Genomic DNA, 26,109 nt, shown 5'->3' with positions numbered 1-26,109 from the left:
TAAATGCCCAAAACAGGGCTCGATCGACACATATTTTTGACCAAGAATATGCCTCCTATGGTAGCCAAAATCTAAATAGAAATATAATTTTGCATAATTTATGCGTGAGCCGGCGTATCGGGCCCGAAATGAGTACGGCCATAATTTAAACCCATGGAGTAGCTCGCCATACAAACAAACTGTTAATCTGCTGTCTCCAACCACAATACGGCTTAAAACATGAATTGGAAATTAACATGAATTGGAAATACTCTTTAAAAATATATACATTAAAACTGAGACTAACAAATTAATTAATGTAAATTAAAGAACAAATAGAAAATTAATTTTTGGTATTTTATAAGAAAAATAGAAAACAAATTCGTTTTGTTCTCAAAAGTTTAAAAGTAGAAGTAATGTAGGCTTAAATTCAAGCTTAAAACCAAAAATTATTTATAACTGGATCTTAAAAAACTTTTTAAAAAACCCAAATTCATGTCATGCCGTAAATGAATTTATCAATATCAAACAGAATTCTCATTTTAACCACAATTTGCATGACCAAAGAGTCGGCGTAGTTGCCCATGAGCGGTTAAGGTATAAGCCGGGCCAATTCGATGCTTAAGCGCACCGCTGCACAGTCGCAGCCTCAGTTCGCCGGCGACAGTCGAACGTGAAGCACGAAACATTCCGGTACGCGAAGAGTTACAGCCAACAGAAATTAAATAAATATATCCGAGACCGAAAACATAAACGAAGTCCGGGGAAGAAGTCGAATTGAATGGTATTCGAATCGAATCGCAGGGGCAGACGAAAGACTCAAACGACAAACTTGAACTTGCCCAATACACCAAAAGTCAATTAGAGAGTGCACCAAAAAGTGTTGTGACTGTGTCGAAAAATATATCCAAAAATAGTTTGAAAAGAAAAACCCTCCGATTGATGTGCTCAATGTAGTTGACATATTTAACCGAAAAATCTGTTGAAAATTGCGCACTGCAGTTGCCGACTTGTTGAGTCATTGAGCAGGGTTCAAGAAAAATATGTGTGTCAAATATTTGCCTGTTTGCCTGCCGTAATATTTGCGTAGCCAGCTTTTGTTAATGAAACTTCATGCGTCAACACAAACAGTTTGCCCCACGGGCAGGTGGCAAGGCAGCAGGCTGTAGGCAGTGGAGAGCAGCCAGATGCCTTTCGAACGTCTTCAATGGGCAAATTTGAAAATAGTTTTGAATTAGTTCCGTTTTGGCCAGAGCCGGCTACTTATGTAATGGGTCAGGCGAAATTCGCCGTTAAATGGCAATTTGGACGCATCCATCCCAACTCATTTGGCCATCATCTTCGGTGCGTTATCATTGGGCCAGACTCTCGCTTCTCACACCTCTCTCCAATATATTTGCTCGACCAGCTATTTGGCTTAATTTATTTTTTTCGTTTTTTTTTCTGTACTCTTTTCTCAATATTTACCTTTTTTGTTTTGCTCGCCGCTTACGTAAGGCGTCGCAAGCCCGTCTGGCCGGCTTCGGACCAAGTCAGAGCCTCCAGTTGCGATCTCGGCCTGAATCCCCAATCCCAGTTGCATTTCCAGCTCTCAGCTGACGCCCCCAATCCCCCTCCCAAGTCAGAGAGTCCCAAAAGCAGCTGGGATGGAGTTTTCCCGACCCGTTTATGTGCGACTTGCGCTTTCTGCGGTTGTTAATTTTGAGTTGGATGGCTGCTAATTTGTTGCTCTCTCTGGCTCTCTGAGCCTCTCAATTGACCAGGCTATTACAAAATAGCCACATTCTGTTAACGGGACTGCGGTGGCCCCCAATGGATTTGTAAGAAATCTGTAAGAGACTTTGCGCAAGGTCCATGACCAATTTGCATAAAATATATGATTTTAGTAATCACAATAGCATAATTTATGGCCAAGAGAGATGGCGAGAAAGCTCCCAGCTGATCGGGAATTGGCTCGAAGCGCTGGCCCACTCACTTACTCTCTCTTCTCTCTGCATCTGCAGCTGGTCGAACAACTTTCAAGGAAAGTGCAAGTGTTGCCATGGCATTGTCATAACCACAAATGGTTATAAATGGCTAAAAATGGCCAAGAGAGCCCGAAGAGAAAACAGCAAACACGGGAGAGAAATATGGTCAAAATAAATAAGGAAGTCGCACTGGGTTACTGGTTAACTGGGGGGCGTTCAGGTTGGCCATTGCCTGTTTTGTTTATGGCTTAGCTAAACGTTTCTTTGGTGTTGTTAGCCAAGTCAGTTAAGGAAGCGGAACAGTCTTTTAGCCGAAATTAGCACCCTTACACATTCGTCGAAGTTTTCCATATAGGTTGATTAACAGATTTATGGGCCCCCAAAAAAGGTCATTAGCTTCTTGGAGACCTTCCCGCTCCGGTTTCCGGTCTTGCCATTCAATTAGTCCGTTGTCATTGGGACAGGCTTTTTATGTGGAAAACAAAAATAAATAAAACAAATTCATATTTATACATGCCCATAATGTGAAATAAAGTTAATGCCATCAGCGGCATCAAAATGAATTCCTAATTAATCATACGCCCTGTGAGCATGCAAAATATTTTGTGACCTCACGCAAGGAAAAAAAAAGACGGCAGTAAAAACAACAGCGCCAAAACAAAATTGAATAATGTCTGTATTAGTTCAAGACAAGCGCGGTGAACAAATTTGAAAATAATCGCAAGTAATTTAAATCGAGACCACCAGCTGACGGCTGGAAAAACTTTGAGCGCCGAGCACTGAGCACGCCGACCAGCTCAACTCAAAGTTGAGTTTGGCTTTAGCCAGTTCCCCAGCTGGCTCTTAAGCTGTTGACATTCGCGTCTTTGTCTTGGCCATGACCAAGAAGTTGGCTCAGAAGCATACGTTCAGCACTCCGATTCGATATTCGGCATTTGGTGTTCGGTGTTTGGCGTTTGGTGTTCGCGGCTATTTATTCCGTTTTGGACTATCAGTGTTGGACGTTGACGTTCGGCAAACACATTAGGTCATACCACGGGCCATCGACTAATGCATTATTTCTATTTGTCTACCCAGTCGAAGTACAAACGCACATGATGACAACAACCAGACTGTCCTCGGTTCTCCTGCTACTCGGAGTACTGGTATTCCTTCTATGCGATGGAGGCTTTTCAATCGCCATCGCGCCCTCGACTTTTGGAACGGCCATAGCACGTGCCGGGAAGATATCCAACACGCTTAAGGTAAGTGTCCAGAACCCAGAACCAGTCTAGTCTGCGAATCAATTTAAAAAATGTCTATATGGTTGAATAAATTGTGTCTAGACAAAAGAAACAGTGTGGTGGCGAGTGGAGCGTGCCAGATTCCAGCTTTTCGGCTGACTCGGTCACTTTGGTAGCATTTAAATCAAAGCCAAGACCCAAAGAGCTGGTGGTCGGCAAGCTGGTGTGACTTTGACATCGTGTCGCAAATTTGTTACCCCGCCCCGAAAGTAATTCAACACCTTGCTGGCTTCTGCAAGTAGTCGCCGCAATGAACGCGGTGCTATTGTCTTCTGTTTTGGCCAACTCGTTCGCCGTGCGCACTTTTGGCCACTGCATTTACATATGCCTGTTAATGGACTTTATGGCTCACAAAATAATGCCTGCAATAGCTGGCGTCTGCCAGAGGCAGAGTTCTATTGTTTTATGGCAAACCCACAACAAAAACGACTGACTTGGCATCTGCTAATTAGATGGGCAGTGGCTCGCAATATGTTACCTGGGAGGTTGGGCAGGAAATTCTGTATAACCTTCCAATCAGCTATGCTCGATCAGAATCCCCTAGCAGTAATTCATATTCCAATGCAGTTTGTGACACTTTGAATAAATTAGTGATGTGCATGGCTCAGAAGCAATGCGCTTGGAAATTGCATACTTAGGCCCTTTATATTTCAGAACTTATCACGCGATACATGATATCTTCATTCCCACACTAATAATGCTATAAATTAAATATTTACATCGCCCTCAATCAACAAATTATGATCGTGATGAGGCCAAAACCCCACAAAAATTACAATTAAAATGTAAAGCATTTCCGTTGCCGGTCGGATAACATTGACTGATAAAAGGCCAGCTAAGCCCGCCAACTACAGAATACACGGTGTACAATGGCCACATGTCTGCACTGAGCCATTGCGTGCCTTACATAATCCGGCCATAAAAAACAATGATTACAAACTCTAAAAAAAATAGTCAAAACAAAACCAAAAATGTATTTAAAACGCCGAAACGACGTCGGACAGACAATAACAAGTGCAACTCTAACAAGATAGCAGCAATGGGGTGGGAAAGTAGACTCGACCACAGAATACCCTCATCTATTAGGCCCTGATATCGTTACAATAGATCGAGTACACACCTCGACTGTATTGATTCCAGGGTGCTTTAATGACTGCCGAGCCAAAAGCGAAAAATGAGGAAAAATCGAGGAACAAGTGGAATTTAATTCACAGCGCTACTAGAGACCCCAGCTCACAAGGCTCTCGTCAGCCGAAAGTACAGCACTTGCGGTCGGAGAAGTGCGGCTTAGATCCCTGGTGCATAGACTTTTTGCAGTTACCCTATTCCAGTGTCACTCCATGCGAGTGCGAGTTCAATAAATCAAAGTTTACGGCCCGGGCTGCAACTATTGCAGTTGCGAGTGCAACTAAGGCAAAGTAGTGCGGTTGTCAAGCTGTTGCATAAAACAAAGGCAGCTCTGCCTAGCGGAGGTGCAGTGACCCTCCATCAGTCCCTCTGTCAGCGATGCCCTGCCTCCGGAATTGGGCCCGCGGAGCGATGGCCGCAGGCCTCGTGCTGGCCATCGGTCTAATTGTCTTGGCAATTTGTGTGCAGCGACCGAATGAATCCGGCCATCGGATCACAACGATGGAGAGAAAGTCCACAACTCCGAGCGGTGATTTGCAAGATTTGCCAGCCAAAGCGTTTTTTTTAATCGCCACCACGACAACAACATCCCCGTCGACAAGCACCTCCCCAGCACCACCGGCGGACACCAACAAGTCTTCCGGGTCAGTGGACATGCGCCAAATCCTCCGAGCGGCCAGTTCTACCACGGTTCGTATTCGGTTCGGTTCTTATGCAATATTCCAGACAATGCATGGCTAGCTTTCCATTTCATCGGGGGAGTTGCAGTGGCGGCGGCGGCGGAGCTGGTGATCTGCCCGGTGATCGGCCTGCATTTTATTCGCATTTATTATTTTTGGATTTCGAGCGTAGCGTGAAAGCGCTTATTGCATAATCCTGAATTGTAAGTGGCAAAAATATTATGTGAGATCCGCAATGCAATTCGGAGGCATGCGGCTCTGTCTGCTGCTCTCACTCATTTGCATATTAGATCGAAGCCACACACTGGACTGGCATTTGCTGCGATAAGTCGGCTAAAGTGAAGTCCAAGATTGATTGGCAGATTACTTAGCCCGCTGGCCGTGTCTGTGCTGCGTGTTTTAATTATTTTCCCAGCACACTTAATCTTTATTATTATTATGTGTTGAACAATGACCCACTTCTTAATCGCCTTTACGGTTTGTTTTGCTGTCGAACAAGCAGAGCAAACATAGCGCGCATTAAACAGTTATAATTAAAGCCAAAAACGATCGGATACAGCCGTATAAAAATAATAAAAAACTGTTATAAACCAGCTACACCCACATTAGCATAACTGCGAGATACAGATGCAGACCACACGCACACACTTTGAGTTTCAAATGCAAAGCAAACAAAGATGGATGGTTTTGATCCGAAGCCTGAATACCTTTCAAGCAATTGATCTCGATTCCATGGCGGGCCTTATTTAGCTCTTTCGATATTTACACACCTAGAGTATGCAGCAAACGTAATTAGCATAACCACTCGTCAAAAGGTGAACTTGAAATCCGGTGCTCCACAGCCACCACAACCGTCATCAAAGTGTGTCATGATTCACTGCTAAAACTTGAGGTAAATACTTTATAGCGAGGAGTCCCTAGTCGCATTAATTGAAAATCTAGGAAAACATTTTCACTTTTAAGAAGGTCTTTGGCACTTAATTGATGAAGGTGGTTTTGAATTTTCATCGCTTGGTTGAACTGAACTGAACTTAAAAAATGCATTAGTAAGACAAGTTTCCATATCCTCTCTTATTAATTTTCAACACCAGAATGTCTTAGACTGTTATAATTATTTTACCATTTTTAAAAAACTGGCCTTTAAAAGTATGTCAGTAACGATACCGACTTTATTTATTTTTAATAAAAATCGTAAAGGTATTTCTTTTGTCATACAAGTATGTATAAATTGAGGCAGGTCCAATTGAAAGATAGGGGATCGCCTAATGCGACAGCCAACACTTTAAGATTGGCGTTTCCTACAGTTGGCAGCACGTGACTTTTATAATTGAAATGGAGATATTACTATTGCTGCTGCCTAATTGCCCCCATACAGACCCCAGATTGATGCGGGTTATGCAAATGGCGTGTCAATTAAGCGGCGCAGTCGGTGAAGGTTGCCCGTTAACAGTTAACACCGCTTTACAAATCCGACAGCCCCAAAAAATTGTCATCGGATCGGGCCCAGCGAACTTGGTTTTGGGCTGAAAATATGATTTTGCACAAGGCGCAGTACTCTGGGATGAAGGCCTCGTATTGTAATAAAAAATAAACATGAAAATACTTCCCCTGCTAAATGGTAATCTTCTTAGCTATAACCTAAACATAGAATAATTAATTTTGTAAGTAAACATTGCTTGACCCACTGTTCATTTCTGTTTTTCTTGTTAACTAATGTTAAGTTTGTTCAACCTCTGTGTAATTGCAGGAGACAACGGCCTGGAAGACCCTGACCTCCCATCCAAACTCACTCGTCCAGCTGCTGCCGTCGCGGGCCATGCGAGTGGTACAGGAGGTGGTGCGATCTCTGCGGGTAAGATGCCAATTGTTTTATCTACCCACCTTGAACCCCAGCCGCTGAAAATGTCAAGCTCTTGACTGACCCACTGCAATTCCCAATTGAATCTCAACTTGAACGTGGACTGCTGGCTAGCTGGCCAAATATGGATGCAGACCAATGCAGGCACCTGCACTAGAGGCTGAGGTCACGTCGACTCTCGGCTCGATAGCAAATAGCATTGAAAGACTTTTAATTTTTCCCACCCTCTTGCCATAGAAATTCAGTCAAGAACAGAGGCAAAAACTCGCTTTTTGGCCATTGGTTATTGACCAGGCTGCGGCAGTTTCGCAACGCCTGCTCCATGGCACGGACAAATGTTTGTTGGTTCTAACCGCGTTCGCACTCTAATGCAAATTTGTTGCGCAACCAATATTCTTACCAGCATTCACAAGTGGCAGCCAAATTAGTGGGCATTAGAGTGGGTCGAATTGTTTGTCAAGAACTGATGGGGCATTAAATTAACATTTGGTAGATTTCGTACGATTTGGGTGACTTTAAACTCGAGAAAATTATACTACTACAGAATAAAATTAAACTTTCAGAGGAAAAATTACAATATTTAAAGTTTTGCTTAAATTTTTATACACATTGTATATTATAGACAACAGATCAATTTTTAATGAGAAATTTATACAGAACAGCACAATGTAAAAACATTTAAAATTAAGGTATTTGGGGCAAGAACCGGTTAAACTAGAAATTTATATTTTTTTTTTGTTTTTATAGAAACAACGAAATTTACAAAAAAAATCTATATAATAAGTTTTTAGCAGCCACTGAAGAAAAATATATATAAATGTACATAATAATAACATAATAAATACATAATAAATCACGTTAAATATTTCTAAATGAACAAAGAAATGTCTCTGACCCCGCATATTAAAAAAAGTGAACATTTATAAAAATAACTATCCGATAGTTTACTATAGTAACTATAATAGTTAACTACAATAACTATAATAGCTAGATATAGGAAATAACTCATATCTTCGTCAATCTTCATCCGATTTTTGATCAGATTACCTTAAACGAATCGTACGTCGATTCTCCATTAATCTGCATCAAAATCTCGGAATAAAATATTTTTTAGATTTTTTGTCAAATTTTATGGGGATCCCCCTCAAAATTACGAGAAATGCTAGAAACGGCATTTTGACCCCCATGGATGTCCATATCTTCGGCAATCTTCATCAGATTCTTGATCGGAATATCTTAAACGAATCGTACGTCGATTCTCCATTAATATGCATCAAAATCTGGGAATAAAATATTTTTTAGATTTTTTGTCAAATTTTATGTGGGATCCCCTTCAAAATTACGAGAAATGCTAGAAAGGGCATTTTGACCCCCATGGATGTCCATATCTTCGGCAATCTTCATCAGATTCTTGATCGGAATACCTTAAACGAATTGTACGTCGATTCTCCATTAATCTGCATCAAAATCTGGGAATAAAATATTTTTTAGATTTTTTGTCAAATTTTATGTGGGATCCCCTTCAAAATTACGAGAAATGCTAGAAAGGGCATTTTGACCCCCATGGATGTCCATATCTTCGGCAATCTTCATCAGATTCTTGATCGGAATATCTTAAACGAATCGTACGTCGATTCTCCATTAATCTGCATCAAAATCTGGGAATAAAATATTTTTTAGATTTTTTGTCAAATTTTATGTGGGATCCCCTTCAAAATTACGAGAAATGCTAGAAAGGGCATTTTGACCCCCATGGATGTCCATATCTTCGGCAATCTTCATCAGATTCTTGATCGGAATATCTTAAACGAATCGTACGTCGATTCTCCATTAATCTGCATCAAAATCTGGGAATAAAATATTTTTTAGATTTTTTGTCAAATTTTATGTGGGATCCCCTTCAAAATTACGAGAAATGCTAGAAAGGGCATTATGACCCCCATGGATGTCTATATTTTTTTAAAATTACGAGAAATACTAGAAAGGGCATTATGACCCCCGTGGATGTCGATATATTCGGCAATCTTCATTGCCAAAGCGTTACCTAGCGAAGGCGATCCTCTCGATTTTTATCAGAATCTTCTCAAATTTATTTTTCTGTATTTAGTTGTAGAAATAAATTATTATTTGATATCCACTTTCAGAAAGAACGAGAGATCGTTGCTACAACAACACTGGGCAAGGTGAGAGGTCGCTACCAAAAATACCGATCTGGAGAGCGGGGAGGCTACTACAGTTTTAGGGGGATGCGATATGGAGCACCACCCACCGGTGCTAGAAGGTAATATTGAACAAAATTTAATGAAATTCATGCAAACTAATTTTAATGCACAATCCAGATTCCGGGCTGCGGAGCCGGAGAAACCCTGGTCGGGCATTCGAGATGCTTCAAGGGAGGGACAGAGTTGCCCGCACAAGAACATGATCCTTGATACCTTCAAAGGAGACGAGGACTGCCTCTTTGTCAATGTTTTTACCACGCGAATGCCCAAGGAAGAGGAGTCAAGTGAACAGACAAAACTTCCCGTGATGGTTTGGCTGCACGGTGGAGGATTCTCGTTTGGCTCGGGCAACTCTTTCCTTTATGGGCCGGATTATCTTGTGGCTGAGGACATCGTTCTGGTCACTCTCAACTATCGATTGGGTCCTTTGGGTTTTCTGACAGCCGGACCTGATGCACCAGGCAACCAGGGTCTCAAGGATCAGATTCTGGCTCTCAAGTGGGTTAGGGACAACATTGCTGCTTTTGGAGGTGATCCAAAGCAAGTGACGATCTTTGGAGAGTCCGCAGGAGCTTCCTCAGTGCAGCTATTGCTTCTTTCACCCTTAGCTAAGGGGCTATTCCATCGAGCTATTTCGCAGAGCGGCTCTGCCTTGAATCCCTGGTCGATGGCCGCCAGCTCTAGCCAACGTGCTGCCCGCCTCGCCGCCAATTTAGGTTATGTGGGTGCCAACAACACGGAAGAGATCTTGGACTTTCTGCGCAGGGTTCCGGCCATGAAACTGGTGGAGGCAGCGCCTACTACAATAACGGCGGAGGATCAGCGCAACAATATCGGTCTGCCTTTTGTTCCAGTCGTGGAGGGATATTGGAATCAGGACTCTCAAGAAGAGCAGTTCTACGAGCAGCCTTTCCTTACCCAGCACCCCAGCGACATGTACCACTCCCAGAATTTCAACAGCGATGTGGCCTACATGACGGGATATAATACACACGAGGCCATGCTTTTTATAAGAAGTGAGTTCATAGAAGGAAGAAAAATCCATCTCTATTTTAATAATTTTTTTTCTAAAAGGACTCCGTAAGAATCCCCAACTGCTGCAGATTATTGAAAATGACTTCGGTCGGTTGGTGCCTCATGATTTGAATGTCACTCATGTTCATGACAGAGTAACCCGGGAAATAAGGACATTTTACTTGGGAAACAAGCATGTGGGAATTGAATCTGTAGACGAGATGATAGCGGTGAGTTTGCGGCAATCTTTTATGAACTTTAGTTACTAAATATTTATTTTTTTCCGTTCAGCTCTTGACGGATTTAATGTTCCTACAGGGAATTCGTCGCACGGCCCGGAATCATGCTAAGTACGGCAATGCGCCGGTGTACATGTACCGCTTCTCCTTCGATGGAGCTCTGGGTCTGTACAAGAGAATGCTGGGCATTCCCCGACCTGGAGTTTGCCACGGAGATGAGCTGGGCTATCTGTTTAAGTTCGGCTTCTTCAATCTAAGTCTGGATCCCAAATCGATGGAGGTTCAGGTGAAGAACCGCATGGTGCGAATGTGGACGAACTTCGCCAAGTATGGGTACGTGTTTAAAAAGAAAATGTTTATATACAAAGAGTCATTTATATTTTAATTATATTTCAGTACTCCAACACCGGATACGGAAGATCCAAATCTGACCACCAAGTGGGCTCCCATCGACCCCTCCAATGTGATGAATAGTCTTAACTATTTGGATATTTCGGCCAACCTGGCCATGAAGACCAATCCCGAACCGGAACGTCAAAGATTCTGGGACGAGATGTATCAGCATTACAATGGTGCTGCTATGTAAACACAAGGATACACACGCACACTCACACAATACCACAAACCTCACCCTCACAAACACACACATATTTCGTATTGCCATTTTGTGAAAGATAGCGCGAAACCCAGAATATTTAAATGCAAATTTCATTGTACAATTTTCTTAGTTTGTAGCTATTTTTAGCTATATTATTAGCTATATTATTTAGCATCTAGTTCGTAAGTGTTCCAGCATTTATTCACACCCACTTCCACACGTACTCTTATACGCATTACCCAAAGTCAAGGTATCTTTCCTTACTACACGTATATCTGCAATAATCAGGTGTAAATAGTCAGAGTCTATCGTATGTCTAATGCCAACATAAAGGCTGGGCTCGATCTTGGTAGCCCGGTCCCAACCGATTTAGTTGTTTGCTGGTTAAATCTAGCGCACAATATTTTTGTAAATTAATATATTTTATTTTAAAATAACTGATTTGTGTTTTATTTCATGGGATCAATTTTTTCCACGGACTTCTATTTGTTATTAAACTGTTGCAACATGTTGGAGTTTTAATAACGTGGCCTACTTTTGGGTAAAATGTCTGTTCAAAGAAATTACTGTAAAGAAAAGTAAAAAGAAAATGGTGACGGTTCATGTAAAATTCGCCGCTTGAAAATGGCGCCAAAAATGGTGGCTGATGTAGAATTTATGTATAAAAGTAAAAAAAACCTTTATTCGATCTTAATGGCATCAAAGCTATCCTATTGAAAGGATAAAAATGAACCATGTATATAATAAATGTATTATATTTAAATTTATTGAATATTTTTAAAAATGTTCGTAAACACAGACGAAAGTTTAAAATATATAACAATAAAGAGCCTACTCCAGTATCATCCTATTAAACTCAACCATCCACATTATTTTAGCAATAAATATACGAATCTCTCAGGGGCGAGCTAATTGTGAAAGTCAACCAAATCGATATGTTGACGTTTACAGAAATAACCGCCCCACTGGACCCTATAGTGGATTTAAATACGAATTATCACCCCCAGAATGTATGAGTATAAAGTGGCATAATGATTGACTACAAATTTGCACTTGGCGCGAGTTAAGTCACCCCCGCTGGTGGGGGATTCGGAAAAACACGGTTCGCATATGGCAGGGGTCGGACTCTCACTATGCCACAAAGCTGATTATTCAATTATCCCAGCTGGTCCTCATCCGCGTCACTGGCAATAACGTGGATTGTAGATTATGCCATTGAGGTGGCAGTGGCATGTCGGAAGAGCATTGAAATTGGAAAATCCCTGCAACTGCCGCATGGAAACATAGAAGTCTAGAAAAATATGTAGGTCTGTGGCTGCCGATTGGAAACATAGTAGTCCGGGGTATTGCCTTTCTTTAAGTTATAGTTGGCTACCAATAGGTCAGATCACAATAACACGAATAGCCAAAGACCTAACATCTTAGAAAATTGAGCAGGATATACAAAATATATATTTTTTTAACTTTTACTGTTCAACTTTGTTCGCTCAACTAACAGATTTTTCGAAATCTATACTTTCATACGAACCATCATGGGCGAGGCTAACAGGTCTATCCGCTACCAGGCGTTCAAGTCCAAGTTTTCTTCACCTCCGGGGAAGGCGAAGCGTGTGTGCTGCCTTCGCAACAGGGACAAGTTTTTTAAGGGGGTAACTGTGTCCATCTCTCGCGTCTTCTACAAGGATATGAAGATTCTTAAGCAGGGCATAACAGAGACGCTGCGACAACATGTAAGGATGCCGTCGGTCATCGCGAATTTTTGCCGGATTGATGGATCTCGCTTAGAATCTATAGAGGACTTCATGGAAGGTGACATTGTGATATGCTGCTGTCGTTATGAAACATTTGTGTCGATGAAGTACACTGTCAACTCGGTCTTTATGAAGCTCCTCAATACTCTGATTCGCTGGGAGGAAAGTCGTGGGGGTGGCGATGTATCAGCTCCCGGAAGGTTGCATCAATCTGCAACCATGTACGTCGAACAAATAAAGTCATCCACTTCACGAAGTACTCTCTCGAGTAAGGATAGTCGTTTTTCGCTAAATAGACGATAAAGAAGGTTCACGCTGGCCGATGATTGAGCTGACTGACCAATATCTAAGCTTTGAATATGTCGCTGAGAGCCATTCAAAATTCACTGTCTACACTGCCATACTTTATATGGCTTGCATCAACACTATATCGTTAGAAGTTTAGACCGTTAAATACAAAATATTTAAAATAATTTATTGCTGAAGGAAATGTTTTTAATTGGGTGTTGTTCTTTCAAAATCAACTACGCATGACTCCGCCGATGACTGCTCGCGAATATATCAATCTCGATTCAGGCGTCACAGTTACTTGTGTTTACACAATGCAGCCGAAAAGCGCGTGAGTCTCGGCAAACACAATAAAATAACGTATACGCCACCTTGTACTCGAAATTGAGCGAAGATACATTTGTTTGTACTGTCTATTTGAGTAGAGAGAAGCGCTGAGTAAACACTGTTCTGGATGTGATATATCAGAGCGTCATGGGCGATCAATATTGCCACACTTTGTGAGTGGCCCTACAAAATATTACGCATACGCCACCCCTTGCAGCTCAAGGTCGCCTGTTCCTGAATTCCCTCCCCCGCTTCGCAGATAAGATGAGCTTATCACGCTTATCTTCCGCTTCATTTTCAATTTACGAATCATTCCAATTGAACTTATTCCGAGGCAAAGCCTCAAGCTGTATCTTTCGGTTTCAGTATCGCAACGATTGTATCTGTCACCGATCTGTATCTGTGTGAGAGCATCAGAAAAAGTGGTGTGCCTGTGTGAGTGTGCAATTCTCTCTTCCTGCTGGTGTGTGAGCTCATTTACAGCACGTCGCTTTCAGTTCGTCACTTTTGTTTAGTTGGAAAAATGTTCTTTCAGTCGGCCGTCATTTAATCCATTGGGCAGACTGGCGGATCGCTGTCAGTCGTGGCTTTAGTGGCTGCTGTATCTGCGGCTTGTGTGGCACAGTATGCCCTGTGATCTCCCGGCCTCGAGTCGACACGCGCCGTTGAAACAAAGCGAAGCATCAACCGATTCCTTGGAAACTATTTGGATATCAATGGACATTCACCAATGGCCATCTAGCAGATAATCGGCTTAAAGGTGTCAATTAATTGAACATTTCTCGGCTCATAACAAGGTGCTAAAATTACTTAAGCTGAAACGTGCCGATCAGGCGAAATTCAATTCAAACATACACGGTGCGTGCTTTGACTTTCCAAAAAGGTGTGCTCAGTGCTCTTGAATCTTGTGAAAAGTGCAAAAAGGGTGTGAAAATTTATGAGACGGAAGCGATCTGAATCTGAATCTGTAAATGATCTTATGCAATGATAACACTGTAGCATATCGGAGACTTTTAAATTTAATCAAATTGATACAATTTTTGCACTGCTCCCTCAATCGCATATCTATTTCGTTTACCTTTACAACGATCTGTGAGAATCAGCTGACAACAGAGTAGATTTCTCGCACCTGGGTTGCACTTATCACAAGTTTCTGTTTGCCCACTCGAGGCTTGAGATACTTTGCCATGACGCCTATAAATTAATTTAATTGAAAAAGCAACTTAAATGGCTCCTTCACCGACATCCCGCAGATGCGATTCAATTTCTCTACCCACTCGGCGACCCCCACAACCGCGACATCGTCGACTGCAAAGGCGAATGGGAATGAGAGGGCGGCCTCCCAGCCCTTGAAAAAAACAATAGAAGCGGATCCCGATTCTCTGGACAGTGTCATCAGCAATCCCCACTCTTATCCCATAACCATAGTCCCTAATCGTCCGACCAGCTTCTATGGCATCACTCCAAACGGAAAGGCGTTCCAGCGCCAACCGAGCTGCAGGTGAGTGGAAAGGGTGATATGTTTTTTGTGTTTGCATAGCCTAAGTAACTTGATCAATAAGTTCCATAAACGATTAGTTAGACCCGCTCTAATTGACTGGGCAAATTCGGGGCTCCCTGACGTTGGCCTGGTTGAAAAGTGTGGCGAGGAGCATTAGTTCGGTTTGAAATCGCGAAGCTTCAACGTCTATCGCGATGCAAGTTCCACTCAGTGATGTCCAGGTCCTGCAGGATCCTGCCGATGCCGAGACTGTAGCCGGCGGCGACAAAGAGGAGACCTTTGCCCACATGAAGGAGTGGAAGCGACAATACATGCGTGGGATTTCGCACACTCCATCACAGGCAGGAGTTTATTACGAAGCTCTCAAAGGATCCAGTCACTCCTTAGCTAAAGGGTGCGATTTTTAAGTTTCTAATTCAAAAGTGATAGATAAGAATAAGGGTGTTTAAGGTTAAAAGGAGGTCGTCTATTTCCAACATTTAAGCTTTAAGGAATAGTGGATTTTATTACTTTTTTTATCAAAGCGGAACTTAAAAGAACTCCCTATAATGTTGCTGAAGAGTTTGAAAATATCTTTCCAAAATTGTGATCCGCTTCTCCAATTACCCAATTATTCAAAGTTCCGCTGCCGTTGCCGCTCAATGGCTTTCCGCACAGTAATTAGCCCGTCAAGGGGCCTGACATTCAACTTGAACTTGCCGACACAGACGCTCAATCATCGGCAGTGGATCCACTGTCACGTTGTCGCATCTTCTGGGCATCTACTTTGCTTTTTGTCTAGCTGATTAGCGGAGTGCCGCCCGCCGTTTGCGGTTGTAATTTATCTGGTTGCGTCCACGCCCACGCCCACGACTGCAGTTTATTTTTTGTTTGCCGTTGGCTGAAGATTGCAGTTTGCACTTGATTTAGGGGCGCGTTACGAATGCGATTCATTAGGCCAGGCTATTTAGACTCCGTTGAAATCTCGGTAAGAGCTCGTTCTCACATTTGTCACTTGCTAAACGCTCTGCCAGAAGATTTCCCATCATTGCTTCGGGCATTTCCTACGTCGTTTTTATGTGTCGGCATCTTCACAGGCTTTTTTATTTGTTGCGTGGGCCTGTCCCCTAGAGAAAAGAAAACAATCAAAAATTAGATGATACAATGTATGAATCATAGAAAGCTGGTTTAATTCGATTAGCGGGCATTAATGCAATCGGCACAATGCCAATTAATCGACATGGCACTGCAAGTGTCAATATGGGGTTAAGGCTTCTGGTTGGGTTAGTTGCAAACAGGTCATGTGGGTGCCATAAACGGTAGAGTACTCGAGCCTCATTAAATCCCAGTGCTGTCACAAGTGAAGCCAATAAATCACGCAATTTGTGGGAGAGCTGTAATTAAGCCATAATCAAGTGACACAAGCCGGTCTGCGACTGCTCTTTAGCTCGCGGCATTGGCATTTGCCACTGCCACTTAATTAAATGCATTTCTCGTGTGGCCTGCCCAAAAGAAACTAGTGCAAGTTCGCTCACTTAATTTATACAAATTAAACAACGCGATGTCGAGACATCCAATTTCATCTGACACTTGCATAAATCAAAGAAATTAAATGACATTGAAATGATAAGAAAGTTTTGGGTCTCACATTGGAAAAGTGTGAAGCATTAAAAATAGTTTACATACCTTACTGATTGCTTATGAAAAACTTAAAAAAAAATTATATTTATTTTGATAAGAGTAATGCAACATGTTTTTTATAGCCAACTTTTAGGCAGCACATTCAGCAATAAATTATAATTTATTTTTCTTAAATCAGATCCCGCAACTTCCGGCCTGGTAGTATGCGAAGAGTCCGCCGAAGGGCTGTTTTCAAAAATGGCGACTGCAATGTGGTGCAAAAACACTTACAGAGGCGCCGCGTCCGCTTCCTGCAGGACATGTACACCACCATGGTGGACTGGCAATGGCGATGGACACTCCTGGCCTTTGCTCTCAGTTTCATACTTTCGTGGCTTTTCTTCGCGCTCATCTGGTGGTTGATTGTCTATACGCACGGCGATCTGGAGGATCTGCATCTGCCCGATAACCAAGGTGAGTGTAAATCTCATCTTAAAGCAGAGTAATATTTTGTTTTCCTCTAAAAATTCCCATTTTTCTCTTTAGCGGAAACTGGCTGGGCACCTTGTGTGTCGGCTATCGATGGTTTCACCTCCTGCTTCCTGTTTTCTATTGAAACTCAGCACACCATCGGCTACGGTGTCCGCACCACGTCCCCTGAGTGCCCCGAAGCCATTTTCATGATGTGCTTCCAGTCCATTTACGGTGTAATGTCATCTGCCTTCATGGCCGGAATTGTGTTTGCCAAGATGACGAGGGCTAAGCAGCGAGCTCAGACCCTACTGTTCTCCAAGCACGCGGTCATTTGCCAGCGGGATGGATGCCTGTCCTTGATGTTCCGGGTGGGTGACATGCGAAAGTCACACATCATCGGGGCGGGAGTTAGGGCTCAATTGATTCGGACGAAGAGCACCAAGGAGGGCGAGGTGATGACGCAATACTTCACGGAATTGGAGATAGGCACCGATGACTCCGGCTCCGACTTGTTCTTTATCTGGCCCATGGTGATTGAGCACAAGATTGATGAGAACTCGCCACTCTACAACCTAAATGCCACCGATATGCTGCAGGACAAGTTTGAGATCGTGGTGATACTTGAGGGCACAGTGGAATCCACAGGTCAGAGCACCCAGGCCAGGTCTAGCTATATCAACACTGAGATCCTGTGGGGCCATCGTTTCGATCCAGTGGTGCTGTATAACAAGGACCTCCAGGCCTACGAGATCGACTATGCCAGATTCAACGAAACCACCCAGGTGGATACCCCCCTGTGCAGTGCCCGCGAGCTGAACGAGATCTACAAGATCCAGGAGGGCTTCCGCACACCAGGTTAGTCATGGTAGTTATTGTTCTTGGAAATCAATCGTACATTGTGTTTTGTCCAGCAGAAACCACTTTCACCATGCGTCAGCTGTCCCACAATCATTCCGACCAGGCCTCTTAGAACCTGTTCCTGTCTCTGTTGCTCTAGTTTGTAATCGTCCTTGTTCTATGTGAGTGTCCTTCATTGTCCCCTTGACATATTCGAATTTAGTTGTATAACTTTATTTCCATTTTCCAGCTTCCCCCTCGATTCATTCGGGGCACTCCACCAGCTGCAGTTCCGGCTATCAGTCCCCTGGAAAACAGAACCGCCTCCGCTGGCAGCTCTCGCTGCCCTTGTAGTGCCCAACTTAGCCGCTATGAGTGCCCCTACGAAAATAAGTTAATAAATGCTTTAGTCTTGAGTCTACACCCAAATTGCATGTCCCTGGGATTTCATACAAATGACACATAATTGCCGCGCTCGCTGGTAGCGGTTGCAAGTTGCATTTCTGTTTCAGTTGGGTCCAACCCACTCATTAGGCATCATTAATAATCTGGGGGTATCAATGCAAGAGGTGCCAAAAAACAAAAATACCAAGCACACACTCTGCAAAACAAGTTCGTTGCTGAAATCTTTTGTTTGTGGGCGAGCAACTCGGTCCACGTTGGATACTTTGGCGGCGCTTAGGCGAAACATTCATATCCTTTTAATTGAAATTGAATCAATAACTCTTATTTGCGCAAACTAATCAACACTAAATTATAACACTCACAGAAAAACAACTCGAATATTTATTATCGCATTCATCACCGCGCCCTGGCCAGGGTGGATATCTAACGAAATGTGGGTGTGGGTCAGATGCATGCTATGCTCCATGCCCGAGTCATAAATACAATGCCAAATTTCAGCAACTCTATTACAACTCACCCGAAAAAAATTAAAGAAAAATAACACAAAAAATAAATAGGAACGCAAACGAAATCGAAATGAATGTTCGGCTGCCAAAGGCGAGGGCTGTCCCACGGGGGTGGGCGCAGTGCGGTTTCAGTAGTGCAGTGCTGCATTGGTGCCTTGCTGCAGTAGTGTAATGGTGCAGTGGTGCTGAGTGCTGTGCAGCGTCCTTAACCCAGTTGCGGCCCCCAGGCAGCAGTTTGCTGCTACATTTGCAGTGCCACCAGAACCAGCCAGAAGGCATGTGGGGCGCGCTTTATGGTTAATTACTTGTTAAATGTTTTGTCGCTTTTATCAGCTCCACATGGTTAAGAGCTCCATTAGCTGGAGTCAAGCACCCACAACAGTGACTCCTGGCTCCTCGGCGAGTGACATGCGTTTTAGATGGATTTCATTTTATAACGATTTTTTGTTGTTTTTTATTTGGAGGGAGAGACATGTCGATGGCCACTCTGATCTTGTGATTGGCTTCAACGAAACGTGCCGGCTGATCGACAGAATTAAAATATTATTCGCGCATGAAACGTTGCAGGCAACGAACACCGCATGTGGCATTATTTGTGACTCCGGCTGTGCCTCCGACTGTGGCACGTTTCGAAGACAAAAGGCGCCACCCAAATGGCTGCAGCCACTTGCCCCGCAGGTCATAATTCCCGCACCACCTCCCAAAAGCCAAAAAACGTTTGCCCGTTTGTGCCAAACAATTTTTCGTGTAATTTTTAATGTGCTGCACAAACACGCGAACAGTGCATGAACGTGGTCCGTTTGTCAGAGGTAACTATGTCGAATGCTTCTCGAAGTTGACATGATTAGAGGCGTCTGCCTCGTGAGCTCACAAAACTGGGACAGACTCCCAGGACAACGCCTTTTAAAAATTACTTATTGTGTTACTCCAAAAATAATCTTATTTTATAAAAAAAAGAATCAAGATATAACAGTAAAAACTTTTCTGAAACATTTCATCCAAGTGGGGACAGGGACTCAGGCCTAATAAAGACATCAATCGGGAGGGATGACTCAGGTGCAGATCTGGGGGCAGAGAGCTGATAAACGAAGTTGCAAAACAAGCTTAAAATTAACTGCGGCCCGGCAGTGCGAACAAAACAAAAGGTAGAACATGCTACATAACTCATCCATAATCAACACTGTTTACATAAATTTTAAAAATTATTACACGGCAACGGTGGCCAACAGCGGAGGGGACTCCATCAGGCTCAAGTTCGACTAGGGACTTGGCCTGAGCCTGGGCCTGGACTCGGGGATCGAAACTGAAACTGAGCAATGGGATCGGGGAGAGCGCGTGATGAATGCTTAAATAATGCGCTTAACCCTGTGCGAACATAATTTATGGTGTGCGGATATGCATGAGTACAAGTACGAGAGTCGGTCAGCAACACACGCTGTTTTCATTGTTATTACACGGACGTTGCCGTTGACCAATCTGTATGGCCTCTCCGCCTGTGCGCTGCCATTTTGGCCAAATTGATTAATTACGGTCATTCCTGGCCTGGGCCGTCTGAATCGGGGGATTCGGGCCAAGACGGCTACGGACCCGACAATGGCAACGGCAACGGCAGCGCTGTATAAGTAGCATAAAATGCCATAAAACGCTGGTCGTCAGGAGCCAGCTTGGAGCTTCGAGTCATTTGCCACTAAGGACAAAAGCCGCCAAAAAAGCGAAATTACTCAAGCGTAACGAACGAGCCGGAGATCTTCTTCAGTCCGAACCCAAGTCGGTGCCCTGCCGCTATATGCCGCAATTGATTTAAGTTACCTGAATATATGAGCCTGTGTGTATGGAAGTGCCAGTGAAAAATATATGAGAATGTGTATATAATTGTAATTTGCCTTCGGGCTTGAAGCATGTTCTGTTGTAAGCGTAATAAGCATTTTTATGTCGCAACGGGCAGAAGAGGGGAGGGTAAAGAGTTAAGTTAAGGGCCGGGCCAAAATAATGCTTAACACGCCGTTGCCGCTGACATGCTCAACTGGATGATGAGATGCTGCCCTCGGGACGCTTAGCCGCTCTTGAATAATATTGAAATTAATTATTTCTGATGGAAATTATTAAGTAATTTTTATGTGGCCGCCAAATAAGCAGGCTCATTGTCCCTTACTTTTATCTCCTCTTTCTTTGCCTAATTAATTATATTTATTAAATAACATTATAAATTAGCGCTTGCACTTGTTGTTATGCTTGCTCCAATTAAGGAAGTGCCACTCCAAGACGATCAAAACGATCAAGACCCGTCGAGACTGAAGTCCCGACCAAATTGGCTATCGGGTCAACCGGTTTGCGATGTTTTTTATTTCGGTTATTTCTTTGTGGCCCGGCTTTGTTGATAACGCGCTTTAATTAAAAATCTGCATACATTTTTGGGCAGTTGCAAGGCTCGCAGCTTTTTCCCCCATATACGAGTTATTTGTATTTTTTCATGCTTCTTTTTGTTCCCGAAGAGCCGCCAAAAATATCAAAATCAAAAGCGGCACAGGCTCTTTTATGACAGATCTCACTTTAAAGTTGACGTCCGACCTGTCAAAAAATAACACTTGAAGTCTGTGGAGAAGATGCAGTTTCCCCACCTTGTTCGTTGCTGTTTTTATGAGATTTTCTGAATTTATATCATTTTGGTGGTTTTTTGATGTGAAGTGAAGTTAATTTAGCAAACTTCAACTGACACAAAAGAAATTAAACAATGATGTTTATACATTTATTGTAAGGACCCGCAAATCTTTAATATTTTCTATATTTTACACTCTGAAGGAGTTTAAAAATAAGTTCAAGTAAAGCCAACATTTTCTTAAATTCAAGTAAAGCCACTCGTCTTAATTTTTCAAAATTATAACCTTCATGCTTGATTGTTTACTTTTGATACCGAATGGTTATTCAAAAAGTTCAAAAACCTTTACATCGGGGTTTGCGCCGAATAATCATTAACTATGTTTATACGAGCATTTATTTTAATCGTTAGTTCTTAATCCATTCCATATTATTTTATTTCCGCCCCATTTTAAAATCACTTTGTGATGAATTTACATCAGGGCCAAGAACCCTTTCACATTTTCACGTAATAATTTATTGGGCTTTGGATTTTCGAAAGTCTTTACCACTGATGCCTGCGAAAATGACTTCGGATTTGGAAATGAGCTGGGAATGAGATGGGCTGTGATGATGGGTGGAGATTTGAGACTTTTCAGACACTTCCACATGCCGTAAACAATTTGCAAATGGCTGATCCGCTGAATGCAACTTTATCTTAATGATGCGTAATAAAATTATGGCGGCAATCAGGCGAAATCAATAACAGACGTTGCCCACTCGCAGAGAAAGTAATTATTGGCCTGGGCAAGTGGCTTCGACACCCGTCAAATTCGATACCCGATAAGGTGAACTGCCGGATAAGACGCGGCGCAGATGAAAGTGCCCGAGGGGCGTCATCCAAAGTGGGCTGGGTCGGGATGGGGCAGCCCTGGAATCCATCTCCTGCCATGTGCCGGCTCGTTTGCGCCCATCGTCACTTGATTGAAGGCAGCCAGAATGCGGGCAATGCAGAAGCAGGCAACAAATCAACGCCAGCTCTTGCAAACTGACCTACAGCAGCAGCAAAAGTAGCCGCAGCCAGAGCAGAGGATGCCAGATACCTGGCTTCAGATACCAGATACCATATCCCAGATACCAGTTCTTTGAGTTTGCAGTTTTATTGATGCAAATTGCATGCCCTGGGCCCTGTAATCAGCTCTCAGAGCCGAGGGGACTGTGCGTGTAATTTGAGCGACAAGTCGATCCCCGTACGATACTGGAATTGGGTCACATTTGGTTGCAACTTGCCAGACATGGTTGCTCACTTAACTGCAATGATTGGCCAAATGGCAAATGGCGCCACCTAGCGTTTGGCGGCCACACTACGATGCTGCGTTTTGTGTGATTGACAGCCCCTCGGGATGTTCGCCCTTGTCTGTCGTCTGGAGCCGGGATCCCAGGGCAGTGTCCTTGCCATGTAACGAGCTTTAAATAGCTTCAATTACAGTCAGAGATTGCATAATGCCGGGGTTCGTTGCTCCCCTCCGGATCGGTGCTCCTGTTTTCCCCCTTCGGAGCTTTGAATTTAATACTTGCGGACGGACCGACTGGATGGCTGACTGGCAGAGCTTGATGAACAACAACGGCTCGCCAGGAGGTCATGTCACAAAAATATCCATTAACACATCATAAAAATTAAAAATTAAGAAACCATACGAGCGAGGCAATAAAACCGCAATGCCTGTAAAATAAAATATCTGTACGGTGAAATAAAAACGCCAAGGCATGCCAAGATAATCACTTTTGAAGAGGGGCAAAGAGGAGGGAGGCCGGGGCGGCTGCCCGAGCGGGAGAGAAAAGTGAAACCGGTAATTATGCATTATGTATGCACGCCACCAACGCGGCGGATTAAAATGAGGAGCTGGGGAGCAGGATAGCAAAGTTCGGCCTCCCAGAAGGAGGACCAGGGGACAGGCGGGGACTGGCAGGGGGACTGAAGCCGGCTTACTGTCTGCCCACGCTAAGTAGGAAATACATTTTCGCATTTCTGTTTTTTTTCGGCAATTTACGTGCCACGGCGCGCGACCCGCAAACAAAAGACTTAAGCGACGAACCTGCAGTAACATAAATTTCACTTAATTGCAGAAGGCAAAACCAGAATGTATTCAATCGATAAACTGCAAAAAACTGCAGCAAATAAATGAGCTCAGCACGCAGGCAAAATGCTTAATGCCCTTTATTCCACAGAGTTGCAGAGCCCGTTGAAAATATGCAAAGCACATAAAATTAAGTAAAACAAAAGCTGCCCAGAACATTTATCTCCGCTTCGATTTCGTTTCCATTGAAATGCATGTGGAGCAGGCCAATTTCTGACCCTCCATGTTCTTCCGTATGTGCTTTACTCAGAGATGCAGCTAAAACTTAAAAACTGAATAACTTGCCAACTTCCCAGTGGCAGTAGCTCATTTTCATTGTGTTGCATGCTGAGCTCAGAGGCTTAATTTCTGACAATGACAGTGAATACTCGTACGCCACTTTGAGTCGCACTCTTAAGTTTTTGTTTTCGATTTTTTTGGGGCTTTTTTTATTTATTTTCTTGCGACGCTATAAGTGTTAAAGTCAACAATCGTGAGAAAAGAATTTTATTGTTGTTTCGCCTGTGTGTGGTGGGGCTGCACTTTTTTCGTGTCTCTTTTTTGATTTTTTCGCCTTTTTGTTTATTTTCATTTTTGTGGATACTGAAGGTCACTCCGGCTTGCCTGGCCCAACTGGGGCCGAGTGGCTGCGATTTAGTGTGGTTGAAGTTGAATTCTGTTTTCGTATCTTTTTGGCCTTTTTTTGGCCGCATATGATGCCTGCCAAGCAGCGAGCCAGCCAGCCAGCTAACCAATCGGTCCCAGAAGTTGCCTTTGTTGGCCGGATTTTGCTGGGCCATATCTCTCTTTTTGTTTTTTTCCTCAATAGCTTATTCCTCGCTCATGTTAAATTGTCCGTTTCATGTTTCTGTTTAAATGTCAGTTGTAATTTGTTGTATTAACCCATACCACATGAATTATGTTTAGTTCGAATGTAATTGATTTGAATGCAATTTGAATGGCAACAACACAGCGACACGGCCACAACAACAATGGCAATATTAACAATAACAGCCACAGGAGCGTCGATGTCGGCAAGTCAAATTGAAAATTGCCCTCAACTTTGGCCGAGATTAAATGGAATTATGCAAAAAGAGTTGCCTGGGAACGAGTCGCACCGATCCGAACACGATCTGAATGAGAACTTCATCAAGAACTGGGTGCAGTGGGGATGAAGCCGATAGGTGTTACATGGCCAACAATGTTGTTATCGTTGTATAATCCAAAAATGAGCTCCTGGTATTATCCACAGAAACGACACGCGGTAAAATGTCAAACTTTGATCGCAGTAGCCTCTGAATTTACGTTTAAATTTCTTTTGACTTTCGGTTGAATATTTCAGTTTAGTTACGAAGCCCCCAGGTGAATCCCTATATTTTGTAGTGTCCATCCTGCTGTAAGCCGACCCTGCTGAAAAGAAAACAACCACTTCAATAGTACGCGATTAAAGCTGATGAGTTATAGAGAGCATGACCGCTAACCCGTGCATATTCTGTTTAGATGAACAGCGAAATCCTCGCATTATATCCTGCGGTCACTCCTTCTGCGCGGAATGTTTTGAGCGGTACATGCAAATCGGTCGCGACACGCGTTGTCCGCTCTGTCGTCGCGACTTCCGGCTTAACTTTGCCCCCTCTCATCATAACTCGGCACCGGACGGATCCTTGCCTGCGACCTTGCCCTCGGATTCGGCCGAGGCGGACCCCGACACGCTGATCCTGACCCTGACGGAGCAGGAATGCCGGCTCTTCGATCAACTTTACCGGGAAGCCCAGCTGGGATGCTGATTTTTCAAATGTGCTTTTTTCTGTCTGTTTTATATTTGTATATATTTACAAATTTATTTGTAGTTATACATAAAGTAACAAACACTGCACAAAAAAAAATTAATAGTATTAAGAGAATATGGAATGGCATAGAAAGTATATTTAAATCCATTCAAAGAAACTCATCTTGAGAGGCAAATCGATGCCAGATCTGTTAACTACTGCTAGTTGGCCAAAGCATTGCCTTATTCTCGACTACCACCATCTCCACCAGCCGGTAACTTCTCCATGCACCCATTCATCCATCTCAGAGTGCTAACTCTGCGCCATCGATCAGCATTTGTGGAAATCTGCTCGTGCTGCCGCAACTTAATTAGCCGCTTAGACTGGCTAATTGCCGCTCAAGCTGGAGGTTGATAAATTGATAAGCCCCGGCTGCGGATGAACAGCTAACGATGGCCATTAGCCGAAGTGACGTTGCGGCAGCGGCAGCCGCAACGTCAGTGGCAGTGGCAGCCAGTCGGGCGGCTGAAAAATGGTGCAAAAATGTTTATTAAATGTTCATGCCTGACCGGCGGTCAGTGGAGCAGGCCTAGCCCAGGCAAAAATCTAAAAAGCTCGCAGCTCCCTGGCTGGCTGCATTTGTTTGTTTGCCGTTGTCTTTTTTGGGGCTTTATCGCACGAATCATTTCTGGCTGGCCATTTTGACAGCGTTTTGAGTCAACAACATGGCGCATGCAGCAGATACAAATCTAAGCGGCACATTATGCAACGGCCGCGGCGATCGTGCAAATGCTAAGAGCCAAAAACTATCTCATGGATTTGCGCAATTTGTCATCCTGGAATCGGAATCTGAATCGGAATCGCCTTTTTTTTTTTGCTGGCCAGTGGATTGAGGCGGAGAGTGAGGAGTGATCAGTGGTAGGGGAGAGTGCGTGTGTGCGGGCGTGGCTCGTAAACAGTTTTATTGATAAGGCTTGCCAAGCGACTTCGATA

At 43.4% G+C, this 26,109-nt stretch overlaps 3 protein-coding genes across 12 annotated transcripts; all 3 read left to right on the top strand.

Annotated features, from left to right (window-relative positions):
• Positions 1–605: 605 nt before the first annotated feature.
• On the top strand, positions 606–11,405 carry LOC108122072 (juvenile hormone esterase). Of its 4 annotated transcripts, XM_070281027.1 has the most exons (8): positions 606–672; positions 3,024–3,190; positions 6,785–6,889; positions 9,040–9,176; positions 9,235–10,133; positions 10,192–10,361; positions 10,423–10,703; positions 10,767–11,405. In XM_070281027.1, exons 2-8 carry the CDS (start codon positions 3,041–3,043, stop codon positions 10,954–10,956), a joined length of 1,932 nt encoding a protein of 643 aa, XP_070137128.1. In that variant the 5' UTR covers positions 606–672; positions 3,024–3,040; the 3' UTR covers positions 10,957–11,405. The 4 variants fall into 4 exon arrangements, with proteins under 4 accessions (XP_070137128.1, XP_017092020.2, XP_070137129.1 ...); XM_017236531.3 differs by lacking the exons at positions 606–672; positions 3,024–3,190 and adding an exon at positions 4,736–5,047; XM_070281028.1 differs by lacking the exons at positions 606–672; positions 3,024–3,190 and adding an exon at positions 6,194–6,655.
• Positions 11,406–13,866: 2,461 nt separating this feature from the next.
• Positions 13,867–18,173, top strand: Irk2 (Inwardly rectifying potassium channel 2). 7 transcript variants are annotated; one of them, XM_070281033.1, is made up of 6 exons: positions 13,868–14,192; positions 14,588–14,835; positions 16,634–16,908; positions 16,981–17,763; positions 17,820–17,927; positions 17,996–18,146. In XM_070281033.1, the coding sequence occupies exons 2-5, from the start codon at positions 14,588–14,590 to the stop codon at positions 17,876–17,878; spliced, it is 1,365 nt and encodes a 454-aa protein (XP_070137134.1). In that variant the 5' UTR covers positions 13,868–14,192; the 3' UTR covers positions 17,879–17,927; positions 17,996–18,146. The 7 variants fall into 7 exon arrangements, with proteins under 7 accessions (XP_070137133.1, XP_070137131.1, XP_070137132.1 ...); XM_070281034.1 differs by having other exon boundaries at positions 13,869–14,192; positions 17,823–17,927; positions 17,996–18,145; XM_070281032.1 differs by lacking the exon at positions 17,820–17,927 and having other exon boundaries at positions 13,867–14,131; positions 17,996–18,173.
• A 6,501-nt stretch (positions 18,174–24,674) lies between these two features.
• On the top strand, positions 24,675–25,207 carry LOC108121896 (E3 ubiquitin-protein ligase TRIM50). Its single transcript, XM_017236200.3, has one exon. It carries the CDS (start codon positions 24,817–24,819, stop codon positions 25,132–25,134), a length of 318 nt encoding a protein of 105 aa, XP_017091689.2. The 5' UTR covers positions 24,675–24,816; the 3' UTR covers positions 25,135–25,207.
• The last annotated feature ends 902 nt before the right edge of the window (positions 25,208–26,109 follow it).

Source organism: Drosophila bipectinata, chromosome 3R (assembly GCF_030179905.1).
Source record: "Drosophila bipectinata strain 14024-0381.07 chromosome 3R, DbipHiC1v2, whole genome shotgun sequence".
Taxonomy (NCBI): Eukaryota; Metazoa; Arthropoda; class Insecta; order Diptera; family Drosophilidae; genus Drosophila; species Drosophila bipectinata.
The sequence above is the reverse complement of the archived record's forward strand: the minus strand, read 5'-3'. Positions and strand labels throughout refer to the sequence as shown.

Bases quoted from the DNA above. Each gene is read 5' to 3' on its own strand.
- LOC108121896 (XM_017236200.3), top strand. From the start codon at position 24,817: ATGACCGCTAACCCGTGCATATTCTGTTTAGATGAACAGCGAAATCCT.
- LOC108122072 (XM_017236531.3), top strand. From the start codon at position 4,736: ATGCCCTGCCTCCGGAATTGGGCCCGCGGAGCGATGGCCGCAGGCCTC. The intron at 6,890-9,039 runs GTAAGATGCCAA...ATCCACTTTCAG, and splicing joins AGGTGGTGCGATCTCTGCGG to AAAGAACGAGAGATCGTTGC. The intron at 9,177-9,234 runs GTAATATTGAAC...TGCACAATCCAG, and splicing joins CCACCCACCGGTGCTAGAAG to ATTCCGGGCTGCGGAGCCGG.
- Irk2 (XM_070281032.1), top strand. From the start codon at position 14,588: ATGCGATTCAATTTCTCTACCCACTCGGCGACCCCCACAACCGCGACA. The intron at 14,836-16,633 runs GTGAGTGGAAAG...TTCTTAAATCAG, and splicing joins CAGCGCCAACCGAGCTGCAG to ATCCCGCAACTTCCGGCCTG. The intron at 16,909-16,980 runs GTGAGTGTAAAT...TTTTCTCTTTAG, and splicing joins GCATCTGCCCGATAACCAAG to CGGAAACTGGCTGGGCACCT.